This window comes from Scomber japonicus, chromosome 11 (genome assembly GCF_027409825.1).
Source record: "Scomber japonicus isolate fScoJap1 chromosome 11, fScoJap1.pri, whole genome shotgun sequence".
In the NCBI taxonomy this organism is placed as follows: Eukaryota; Metazoa; Chordata; class Actinopteri; order Scombriformes; family Scombridae; genus Scomber; species Scomber japonicus.
In genome coordinates, this window is record NC_070588.1 from 6353841 (window position 1) to 6366625 (window position 12785).

At 40.4% G+C, this 12785-nt stretch overlaps 1 protein-coding gene across 1 annotated transcript in view; it reads right to left on the minus strand.

The window, feature by feature from the left end:
- Positions 1-606: 606 nt before the first annotated feature.
- Positions 607-12785, minus strand: part of hibch (3-hydroxyisobutyryl-CoA hydrolase) — a 48094-nt gene continuing 35915 nt past the window's right edge. Inside the window, exons 8-14 of the mRNA XM_053328856.1 lie at positions 11857-12002; positions 10403-10489; positions 10209-10267; positions 8721-8802; positions 4912-5031; positions 3482-3515; positions 607-1955 (exon numbers count right to left, since the gene is read on the minus strand). Of these exons, the coding sequence (XP_053184831.1) occupies positions 1840-1955; positions 3482-3515; positions 4912-5031; positions 8721-8802; positions 10209-10267; positions 10403-10489; positions 11857-12002 (644 nt within the window). The 3' untranslated portion in view covers positions 607-1839. The remainder of the gene's footprint in view (positions 1956-3481; positions 3516-4911; positions 5032-8720; positions 8803-10208; positions 10268-10402; positions 10490-11856; positions 12003-12785) is intronic.

Genomic DNA, 12785 nt, shown 5'->3' on the forward strand with positions numbered 1-12785 from the left:
ACGTCTGACTGTCTGAAGGCATTTATTAGTTTATGATTCTGACAAAATGAAGGAAGGAAAACAGTAAAAATCACACATTTAGGGTATTAAACGTTATCTCCTTTTGATAACTAATGTTATATTTTCTTATTTTAAGTGTCAGAGCCTGTTGAAACTGTTTTAAAGACCCGCCTCCCACTTTAAAAACATCTGGATTAGGATTAAAGAACTTTTACAGCTTTGCCAGAGATCACTAACTGAGAGTAACACACTTTTTAGTTATTTTACTAGTCAAATAAAACACTTAACATCTTCCCACCGATACTGTACAGTTCAGTTTATAACCCAACATGCAATTTAAACCAACTGTCATCATTTTACAAGCCTTTTATAATTCATAAAAAGTCCAGTCATACCCAACCGTCAAACACAAAGACGCACGAGCGGCTTCTTCACTCATACAATCATTTGATGTGACATTACTGTACCAACCCATCGTTATCACCATCTGCTCCAGCTCTGACTCATAAATAATGCAGCAATAAGGAGATTTGATTCACGAGCTTCTCCACTGACAAAAAGGAAACAAGTTAAATATGAAAACACGACAAATCACACACATTTTAAACTGCTCACACCATTTTTAATTCATAAATTGCAGAGAAAAGATCATTAAAAGAGATTAGAAAATAGAGATACATGCCACTAAAAAGACAAACATCGGGACAATATTAGAAATATATGATCTATATTAATTCAACACTGCAGAAAATATCGACGCTACTGATCTGTGTCACTTCAACAACCGGAAATGGAATAAAGCACTCAGCGGTGAGATCATTTTCTGCTCTCGTGTTAATGCGAGGCCGACGTTACAGTACAGTACGACTCAGACTTCAGATAAAAGGCTCCTCTCTTTCACTGCAGAGCAAATTTACATTAAACATGTTTGATCTGAGTCTCTTAGCGACGTCTTCTGCCGCTGATTTGAGATTTCTGGCAGCAATAATGAATGAGGTAACTCTGGATTTTACAGTAAAATGTCAGAAAAAGAAAAAAATGAAAGTGAATGAAGTGTTTAAAAGTGTCGATGAATCTGGCGGCTGATTTATATCACAGCACAGGAAGAGAGAAACTGATTAATCAATAACAGAAAATTAACTAACTATATTAATAATCAAATAATCGATTTCAAGCTTCTCATATGTGACGATTTTCTATGGTTCTTTGCCGAGGTGAAATTGGTTTGATATTGGATATTCGGATATTCGACAGATATTCAAAATAAGGAAAGGTGTCTTTTTTTTCAATACCTCCTAAGCCATGTGACCTAGTGACTCCAAACCAATGCAGAATAGTTCTCCTATGTAATACCAACCACACACACTGACTGAAACATGATGATTTAATGCAGATTTATGGAACTAAAAATGAAACTAAGGGAGTAAAGTTTACAGTAGGAGCCGCTGATAACGACACAGAACAGAAACAACATCTCTCAATCTGTTAAATCAGGACTAAAAGGTTTTTTTTAGATCATAGCTTTTATTTTAATGGCACATGATGACAATATTTTCCACACAAAGTCACTTTTTTATGAGACGGAAGGAGAAAAAAAATTACAATCCTTTACATAGTGTTAAATCATGTGTGTACCTCATATAAAATAAAATAGCTACCTCACTTTTATCCCTTCATCCTCAGCAGTGAAGTCCTGTTGAATGACTATGATGGAGAATTTGGGGGACAGGAAGCAGCTGTTTAGAGAAAGGCTCAATGGTGTGTGTGTGTGTGTGTGTGTGTGTGTGTGTGTGTGTGTGTGTTTCGGAAGTGTGAAGCAGCTGCTGGCTGACGGGACGATCAGAAAGTCAGATCCTTCTCTCCCAGCGAGGAGAAGCACTGCTCCACACTCTGGTCCGACACTTCCTCCAGCGTCGACGGCTTCCACTTCGGACTCTGGTCCTTGTCAACGAGCACTGACGAAACACACAGAGAGTCAAAAACGTTAAAAAGGGGAAAAAGGAGATGAGGGAATAACTAATCTGACCTTTACTGGGTTTACAATAACACCACTTTTATAAAATCACTGCTAGTTGGACTAAAAGTTACTAATCCTACACATAACCTGACAAAGATCAACTCCCTGCAGATATAAGGGTCAGTGACAAATGAGGGTCGTCAAATATCTTTAACCCTCCTGTTGTCCTTGAGTCAAGGATGGAAGGGAGGAAGAAAGAAGGAAAGGAGAGAGGAATGGAGGGAGGAAGAAGGAAGGAAGGGAGGGAGGAAGAAGGAAGGAAGGGAGGGAGGAAGAAAGGATGGAAGAGAGGAAGAAAGAAGGAAAGGAGGGAGGAAGGGTGGAAGAAGGAAGGAAAGGAAGGAGGATGGAAGGAAGGAGGGAAGGAAAGAAAGAAGGGAGGAAGGAAGGAAAGAAGGACAGAGGAAAGAAGGAGGGGAGGAAGGACAGAAGGAAGGAAGAAAGGGGGATGGAGGAGGAAAAAAAGAAGGGAAGAAAGAGAGAGGAAGGAAAGAAAGAGAGAAGGAGGGAGGGATAGATGGATGGAAGGAAGGAAGGAACAGTCAAAACAGACGGGGTCAATTTGACCCGGGAGGACGACACAAAGGTTAAAAATAGTTTTAAAAGCAGCATCAGGTTTGTTAAAATGTACATTCCGAGCATTTTTGTTGGTTTTATATCATTTGAAATGACATATGCACCATTTTTTAAAAACCAAAAGTAAGACTGAATGCTCCTGAAAATGTCAAATGGTGTAACCACAAAATAATGATAAATATATAATAAATATTTTATCCACCTACAGTGTATTTAAGTGGACTTATACTAATAATTACTTCATTTAAAATAATGTAAATGGTTCCTGATTGACATTATTCCCCAGATTAAATGTAATATTTAAAAATGACATTTGCACCATGTCTTTAAAGTAAGACTGAAGGCTCCAGAAAATGTCAAATGGTGTAACCACAAAAGAAAGATAAAGTTGAGCAAGTTGAATTATTTGGTGGTAAAAATAAAAATAAAATAAAATAAAAAAGTTTTTATGGTTACACCACTTGGACATTTTTACCATAATCCTCTAATATATTCTCTCAAAATGGATTAAAAGCAGAAATTTGATGCTGGGTCCACCAAAAAAGAATGTGTGCAAGTTATTCATATTTTTATTTTCACATTTTAACCTCTTTAAATCTGATTACACCACATGGACACATAAAACCATCATTGGCCCATATGTATATATATATATATATATATATATATATATATATATATATATATATATATATATATATATATATATATATGTACTGTAGGAGGGATAAAACTATAATTTATCGAATCTTTACTGATATTACAAGAGTCAATACTTCTTTCTTTTTCCACTGTATTTCAGTTCATTATAGCTTTTTGTGCAATCCGTATAAATGATGATAAATCTGTGAAATCACATCCACCCTTCCTGTCCGTGTCATGACTCACCAGCTCTGACTCCCTCGTAGAAGTCGCAGCCTCTCTGTGAAACAACACAAACAATCTCATGAGATGATCTCCTAAACTTTCTGCCGATCAGTGATACAGTTAAACTAATTCAGATAAATCATTACAACTGACATTACAACTTTATCAAGGAAAGATATCGTGAATAATGAAATGAAGAAGAAGAAGAATTTACTAATCCTCTGGCTCCGATCCAAGTACGAGTGAAAACTAATAAACTAAAGATATTGTATCTGTGTATTTATCATGCATCAGCTCTATATTTAATAATCTGAGGCTCTACTGGAATATATTTGCATGTTCTCCAGTTAAAAACTCTTTATTTATCTTATAGTGGCTCTTTATGCAGCTCCTGAGTTCAGCCTCTGTCTCTTAACAAGCCGTTTTAGCTCCTGTCTCTTTAAGCCCCGCCCCCCGATGAGCCCACTCTGTTCTGATTGGCTCCAGAAGCTACATAAACAAACAGTACAGGTAAGATTTGACTTCTTTTTCTCATTTTTTACTCTAAATATAAACTTCTAAAATACATCTGAAATATGCAAAAGTTCAGAGCTGCCTGAAGAACCTGGATTTTGACTTTCAGGGAGCATTTTGACATACACTTACATCATGTTTTGAACTTTTGACCACGTTTAACAAAAACTTCTGTCATCATAACAGTAAAAATATGAAAAAAAGAAAAAAAAGAAGCAGTTTTAAAAGGAAATATAGTCAGATAAATACTTAAATGTTATTTACTTGTGAGTTAAATAATGAAACTATGATTTCCTTCGCTTTGTCACTCTCCAGTAGCCCAGAAATACTGTCTTAGGTGCGCATAATATTAACATTACCAAACTCAACTGGCAGCAAATAATGGACCAATGTATGGAGAGTGGTCCAAATCCAGTCTGAGACCAGTTTCCCAGCTTCTCACACTCATTATCAGTAATTTAAATAAATAATTGTCCCTTTTATTATTATTATTATTATTATTATTATTATTATTATTATTATTATTATTAATACATACAATGCAATAACACCAAACACCCTAAAACAAACAAATATGAGGAAGGAGGGGTTGACATCAATAAATACATCCTCCCCCCTTTTTTCCAGCCTAACAAAAGATCATTAAAAAAACTAAACCACACATACTGTATATATAATCTGGTAAGGAGATCAAGTTTGACCTTATTGTATCCAACAGGCCTTAATGTAGCGGCTGCTCTTTCCATCCTAATTAAATCGATGAATATTTCCAGCCATATTCATTTATTCAGTGGTGCATTGTTTAAAACTAAATAATTATTGTCTTCTCTTCTCTCATCTGATGTATAAATAAGAGAAAAAATGACTTCTTTCCTATTGACTCTGATGCATGTTGATCTTTTTGTTTATTATGAATGTATTGTTAGTTTTTTTTTTACCATGCAGGCTTGGCTCAGTCGATACTCCATCACCAACACGTCCGCCAGGCTCAGAGAGGAGCCCAACTGCAGCTGCTTGTATGTGACTTTCAGGGACGTGGGAGACATCTTAGCCAGTATCTGCAAGAGGAGACACAAGGAAGGTTTTAGTGTTTAACCCTCCTGTTGTCCTGGAGTCAAGGAAGGAAGGAAGGAGGAAGGAAGGAAGAAGGAAGGGAGGGAGGGAGGGAGTAAGGAAGAATGGAAGGGAGGAAAGAAGGAAGGCGGGAGGAATGACGGAAGGAAGGAAAGGAGGGATGGAAGAAAGAAGGAAGGAAGGAAAGAAGGAAGGAAGGAAGGAACGAAGGAAGGAAGGAAGGAAGGAAGGAAAGAAGGGCAGAGGAAAGAAAGACAGAGGAAAGAAGGAAGGGAGGGAGGGAGGAAAGAAAGAGAGAAGGAGGTAGGGGGAAGGAAGGAAGGAAGGAAGGAATGAAGGGGGATGGAGGAAAGAGAGGGAAGGGAGGAAAGAGAGAATGAGGGAGGGAGGAAGGACAGAAGGAAGGAAGGAAGGAAGGGGGATGGAGGAAGGAGAAGGAAGGGAGAAAAGAGAGAAAGAAGGGAAGGAGGAAGGACAGAAGGAAGGAAGGAAGGAAGGGAGGAAAGAAGGAAGGAGGGGAGGAGGGCGGGAGGAAGGAAGGAAGGAAGGAAGAGAGGAAGGAAGGAAGGAAGAAAGGAAGGAAGGAAGGAAGGAAGGAGGAAGGAGGAAGGAGAAGGAAGGGAGGAAAGAGAGAGGAAGGAAAGAAAGAGAGAAGGAGAGGAAGGAAAGAAAGAGAGAAGGAGGGAGGGAGGAAGGACAGACGGAAGGAAGGATGGAAGGGAGGAAAGAAGGAAGGAGGGGAGGAAGGTGGGAAAGAAGGAAGGAGGGAGTGAGGGAGAAAGGAAAAGAGGAAGGAAAGAAGGACAGAGGAAAGAAGGACAGAGGAAAGAAGGAAGGGAGGAGGGAGGGAGGGAGGAAAGAAAGAAAGAGTGAAGAAGGAAGGGAGGAAGGAAAGAAGGACAGAGGAAAGAAGGAAGGGAGGAGGGAGGGAGGGAGGAAAGAAAGAGAGAAGGAGGAAGGGAGGAAGGATGGAAGGAAGAAAGGGGGATGGAGGAAGGAGAAGGAAGGGAGGAAAGAGAGAAGGAGGGAGGGAGGAAGGACAGACGGAAGGAAGGATGGAAGGGAGGAAAGAAGGCGGGAGGGAGGGAGGAAAGAAGAAAGGAGGGAGGGAGGGAGAAAGGAAAAGAGGAAGGGAGGAAGGAAGGAAAGAAGGACAGAGGAAAGAAGGAAGGAAGGGAGGAGGAGGGAGGAAGGAAGGAAAGAAAGAGAGAAGGAGGGAGGGAGGAAGGACAGACGAAAGGAAGGAAGGAAGGAAGGAAGGAAGGACGGAAGGAAGGGGGATGGGGGAAGGGGAAAGAAGGAACAGTCAAAACAGACGGGGGGTCAATTTGACCCGGGAGGACGACACAGGAAGGTTAACTGACTCAACATTCAAATAGAAAGATGGATTAGATTCTTTCTTTCTTTTCTTTCTAAACATCCAAACAGAAGGACGAGCAGCGCAGCGTGTAAACAGGAACAAAGATGGTTGATGCATTTTTAATGTGCAGGACCATGAATTAGGGGTCTAGTAGCAACCGAGGAAGTGGGTTTATTATAAATATTTGATCCCTGAGCCGACCCTCGCTGGCTATAATTCAGATTTTAATGGTTTGGATGAAAGCATACTGGAAGTGCTTACATGTTTGTTGAAGTGAGAGGAATGAAAGCAGTCGACTCGTGTTGGTTAAAACGATGAAACGATGAAATGATGAGGAGAGGCATGTTTCCTAAAGTTGTGCATCATCTTCTCTTAATTTAATCTCATTGAAATGTGTGTAAGAGCAGGGGTGTCAAACATGCGGCCCGTGGGCCAGAACCGGCCCGCTGAGAGGTCCAATCCGGTCCAGTTTCCTTCTTCCTCCTTTCCCTTCCTTCTTGTCTTCTCTTCTCTTCCTTCCATCTGTCCTTGCTCCCTTCCATCCTTCCTTCCTTCCTTCCTTCTGTCTTCCCTTCCTTCCTTTCCTTCCTTCTTGTCTTCTCTTCTCTTCCTTCCATCTGTCCTTGCTACCTTCCATCCTTCCTTCCTTCCTTCCTTCCTCCCTCCCTTCTGTCTTCCCTTCCTTTCCTTCCTTCTTGTCTTCTCTTCCTTCCATCTGTCCTTGCTCCCTTCCTTCCTTCCTTCTTGTCTTCTCTTCTCTTCCTTCCATCTGTCCTTGCTCCCTTCCATCCTTCCATCCTTCCTTCCTTCCTTCCTTCCTTCCTTCCTTCCTTCCTTCCTTCCTCCCTCCCTTCTGTCTTCCCTTCCTTTCCTTCCTTCTTGTCTTCTCTTCTCTTCCTTCCATCTGTCCTTGCTCCCTTCCTTCCTCCCTCCCTTCTGTCTTCCCTTCCTTTCCTTCCTTCCTTCTTGTCTTCTCTTCTCTTCCTTCCATCTGTCCTTGCTCCCTTCCATCCTTCCTTCCTTCCTTCCTTCCTTTCTTCCATCTGTCCTTGCTCCCTTCCATCCTTCCTTCCTTCCTTCCTTCCTTCCTCCCTCCCTTCTGTCTTCCCTTCCTTCTTGTCTTCTCTTCTCTTCCTTCCATCTGTCCTTGCTCCCTTCCTTCCTCTTCCTTCCTTCCTTCCTTCTTGTCTTCTCTTCGCTTCCTTCCATCTGTCCTTGCTCCCTTCCTTCCTCCCTCCCTTCTTCCTCCCTCCCTTCTTCCTCCTTTCCTTCTGTCCTTCCTTCCTTCTCTCCTTCTTATTTTTTTCCTTCTGTCCTTCCTTCCTCCTTTCCTTCCTTCCTCCCTCCCTCCCTCCTAACTCCTTTCCTTCCTTCTCTCCTTCCTCTTTTCCTTCCTTCTATCCTTCCTTGACCCGAGGACAACAGGAGGGTTAAACTTAAGACATTTTAAGATGTTTTAAATACCACAACTTTTTTTTCACCATCTTTGAGTGAAAGTTTGATGTAAACCCAGGAGGGACGATGTGAACTGTAATTATTGATTATTAAATTACATTTTTATTTCAGCACTTCCCATCAGTATAGAGCAATAATTCCTAATGATATAATTAATCTAATTAATGCCTGGGCCTGGATAAGCAGCAGATAATGGTTTAACTGATTGGGGGGGGGGGGACGACATTCGCCTATTTTAATTGGATGAGCTTCCTCGCTACTGTGTCTGTCAGCTAGTATGAAAACGGCACAATAAAGGATTTTACAGCTTCCTTTGGCTCAAAACAACCAGAATTTTATATTTAAATTTTTTCTAACTAGTTTTACTGTCTACTACAGGCAAGAGAAGATATTTAAGATTTTTGTAAATTAAATTAATTACTTCTTTTAATACCTGCTATGGCTTTTTTTTTAGCAAATGAATTTTAAATAATAATAAAAAGTTGGTCACTAAAAAAGGAAACTGTGTTCAATGCTTTAAAATATTTTCTAAACCAACTATATGAATGAACCCACTGCTGTAAGAACTACTTCAACAAACTGTAATAATTAATATATTTAAACAATGAATATGAACCAACCAGCATTTCCTTCTGCCATTTAAAGTCCGCTAATTAAGATCCTCATACATAAAACATCAACATATGTAAAAGTGACATTTCTAAATACATTTAAAAGATGGTGTGAATATCACTCAGCTAAAAAATAAGGATAATAAAAGTTTGCAAATGTTCAGGATGTTTGACTTGACTTCTCTACATTTTCTCTATTTTAGGAGAATAAATAGATTTTGTCGTTGGTTTCCAGTCAGGAGCGTACCTCAGCTTGTTTCTTAGCGAAGTCGGAGCCATCTGCCTTCAGGTTCTGCACGATGCCCTCCACACTGCTGGAGCTGAACAGCCTGAAAGAGAAGAAAAGGAGGAAATGGGGTTACAACTTTAAGCAGGTTAAAGGATAATGACAGTTTTTTACAACCTGGACGTTATTTCTAGCATAAAATACGATCATTTACTCACCCAGACAACTTTGGTGTCATGTGGAGTCGTTCGGATGAAATTAGCTCCAGTGTTGCGCCGTGTATATCCGTATAATGTGAGTACACGGGGCACCGAAGCGCAGCCTCTATATAACGCATTATCTGCCCCCAAACTATTTCATTTCACCAATATTTAGTTATGATACGTTAGTGCTATTCCCCTCCGAGCCCGAGTGGTGGCATGTTATCAACATCCGGGGTCAGTAGGTTAACATACTAACCTCTGATCTGGATGATGTCATTTCCGAACGTCTCTACCACAGCCCGGTTTATCATTGAGCAGAAATCCTCCAGTGTTGAGATACAGACATTTATTGACACATCCAGATGCGTATCTCCTGGCCACCCATGCCACCACGGGCTCGGAGGGGAATAGCACTAACGTATCATAACTAAATATTGGTGAAATGAACTATGTGGCGCTAATTTTTCCAAATAACATCTGTTTAAAGTTTTGTTCCTGCGAATTCGGAGATAGCCGTAGTGAGTAACGCACTTCCTGTCATTTTCATAAAATAAAACACCTGTTACCTTTTATTATTAAGAAAACCATAACGATAGAATTGGTGCTTTTATTTTGAAAACAGGAAGCGAACATACCCTCGCTGTAGCTGACTTGTGATCTGTGACGTTTATATTTTGGGTTTTGTTCAGAAGTCATGTTGCATCTTGGGTAATTTGAGTGTGAGTAGTCAGCTCTTGATGCATACTCTGCATTTCTGGAGAATCTAGTAAACCATCCAGGAACTTCTCACATACTCTAAATCACATACTACACATACTACTAAATACACAACATACTTTAAATGATGTCAGAGTTAGTACGAGTAGTAGGAAAGTATGCGGTTTCGAACACAGTCTCGGTTTTCTGTTCAGTCTCTGTTGAATCCTCTGTTTTTGGTTCAGTTTGACCTGTTTTATCCGAGTCTTGTCCTGCGGTCTTTTTTGCTTCTCACGCAGGTTTTGTTTTGCCTGTTTGGCTCTAGTTGAAGTGCTTTTGTTCAGCCTCTATCAGCCTGCAGTCTCTGTATTTGACTCTACCTGCTCTGCTATTCGTGACACATACAGTATGCATGCATGTGTCCTCAAGACAAACAAAACGAGAGATCCATTTCCCAAAACCTCAAACCTGCTCTGTAGTGCTACTAGAGGTCAGAAGTAAGTATCCACAGGGTATCTTTATGTAACCAGCTGTTTATAAGCTTTCCTGGCACACCAAACAAATGGATTTTCTTTTTTATGGAAGGAAAGCACAGAGATTCAAGACTTACCTGTCAATATCAGATATGTGCTTATCCAAGATAAAAGGCTTCTCAGCATCCAGTCCGCTCTGTGGAGAGAAAACCTGATGATCAAGACCGAAATAAAAAGCAAAGACTCCCATAGACACTCAGAGGAAAACGCATCACTGAATAGCAGCTCGTTGCGTGTTAAGTTGGGTTTAATATCAGCTCCGGTTTCTAACCTTGTTCTGGAAGGAGTCTAAAAGTCTGGAGACGTCCTCGGCAGACGGAGACTTCAAGTCCACCAGCTCCTTCTCCAGGTCTGGGATCTGTGGAAGGAGAAGGCTGAAGATTAATACTAGCCAGAAAATGCTTCAGAGTTATGATTTTATGTCCGTCCAATATTGTTTCTACAAGACTCTAGCATAGATTCAGTTTTATCATTATGAAAAGACTGAATGTTTCCCCTCTGGTTCTCATTAGTAAAAAGAAATAGTTGAAGAGGGAAGTTACTGGATTAATTTCAATTATGTTTTTGGGGGATTTTAACCAGTTAGAGGGAAATAAGGAGAGTGGATCTTTTTAATGCATCCTATAGGTTTGATTCAGTGAGAAACATAACCCATGAATTTATGAATGTTAGGTTGTTCCTATAAGCATATAAAAAAGCTAACATGTTCACCATATTTCATTTAATCTTTAACAAACAGATAATGATTATAATTAATTTAATTAATTTATTAATTAGCCAACAGATAGATTGAATGCTCAATGACTTTGACCTTCGTCTTTGGTCAGACTCTGTTGTAAAAAACTGTAAAAAAAAAAAAAGAAAAAAAAATCTAAATCCACCCCACTGGTCTTCTGTCCTGAAAATCAAGGTTATGGTCTAAATAACCCGCCCACTGCTGAGCTGACCTCACGCCAACAGAAAGACAAACACAACCTGCCTCTGGACCAGCGAGTGTACGTTGGCATCTATGAACAACCAGTGACTCAGCATCTGGCTTTCCAGTGGAGCTATAACCCCCCCCCCCCACACACACACACACACTAACCTCCTGCCCCCCCTCCTCACCATCCCTGCAGCATCACCATGCAAGGAGGGACAGGATGGAAGGAGGGAAGGAAGGCAGGCAGGAAGGAAGGAAGATGGAAGGAAAGAAGGAGCGAACGAACAAAGGAAAAAAAAGTCAGGCAGGAAAGAAGGAAGGAAGGAAGAAATAGAGGAAGGAAGGAAAGAATAAGAAAGAAAGAAAGAAAGAAAGAAAGAAAGAAAGAAGGAAAGAAGGAAAGAAAGAAGAAATAGAGGAAGGAAGGAAGGAAGGAAGGAAAGAAAGAAGGAAAGAAAGAAAGATGGAAGGAAGGAAGGAAGGAAGGAAAGGAAGTGGACCACATTGGGGCCCTTGGTGTTCAATCTGGAGCCCACGGGCCACATATTTGACCCCCCTGCTGTAAAAGAACTCTTCAGGTCACTCCAGCTGTGATATACTGCCCCCCCCCCCCCCGCCCCCCCACTCTCTCCTACCCCCTCTCCTGCCCTCTCCTGCCCCCCTCCTGCCCCCCCCCCCCTCCTCACCATCCCTGCAGCATCACCATGCTTGTGATTTAGAACGGGTTATATAACAAATTAAAAACCAATAAACCCGTCAAACTCCTGTAAATGTGTTTAGAGTGCAGTGAAAGTTGATCGTACCTTCTTGGACTCTACAAAGTGAGTAGCGACACCGGCTCTCTGCACGTCGCGTCCTTTGAGACGGAAGCCTGTCAGAGCCAAAAACAGTCCCAACTTTCCTTGGAGCCTCGGCAGAAAATAGCCGCCTCCCACGTCGGGAAAAAGCCCTGAAAGCCCAGAAGACATAGAGTTAAAATACTTTCAGTTTTCACTTCCTGAAGCTTTATGATCATGTGTCACAGTTCAATCAATCAATCTTTATTTATATAGCGCCAAATCACAACAATAGTTATCTCAAGGCAGTTTTCATATAGACTGTACTCCTTAACACAATAACAAATACAACATTGAGCCTCATGAAAGAACATTTTCTTAAATTTATCCTTAATCTCTTTTATCAGTGTGATTTAATTGTGCTTAGTGTTGAGAGTCGGATTCATTAAACTCTCTTAACTGCACAAACTTGTCATAAATGGCTCGTTTCAGCCTGATGAATGTCAGCTGTTCGTTTGTGAGATTTGATCATTGTCTTGCTACAGAAGGCGACCTGCTCTGCTCAGTTTATGGGTTAGTTTGTTAAGTAGTGGTTTAGCTTCATTTACAGAAATACAGAAATAGTAAAAAGAACATTGCAAAGTGTCTGACATGGTGTTTTTCTAAAGGAAATTGCTAAATAACCAATATGAAAGGCGGTTATGTGATAGTTAGAGATATATTATAGGACTAAAGGTAGAATATTACAGCCTGCAGTAGTTCAGCTGTAACACAAGAACAGATCTGCAGAAAGACTCGGAGACAGCTGCAACTACTACTGAGATACAGAAGCTGCTGCACCAAAATACCACAATAAAAATCAAATAATAATAACTAATAGTAATAATAACTTTGCCAAAACAAAACAACACTCAACAAGAAATAAAATCAGAGTCCAAGTACAAAGCAATAAAAAG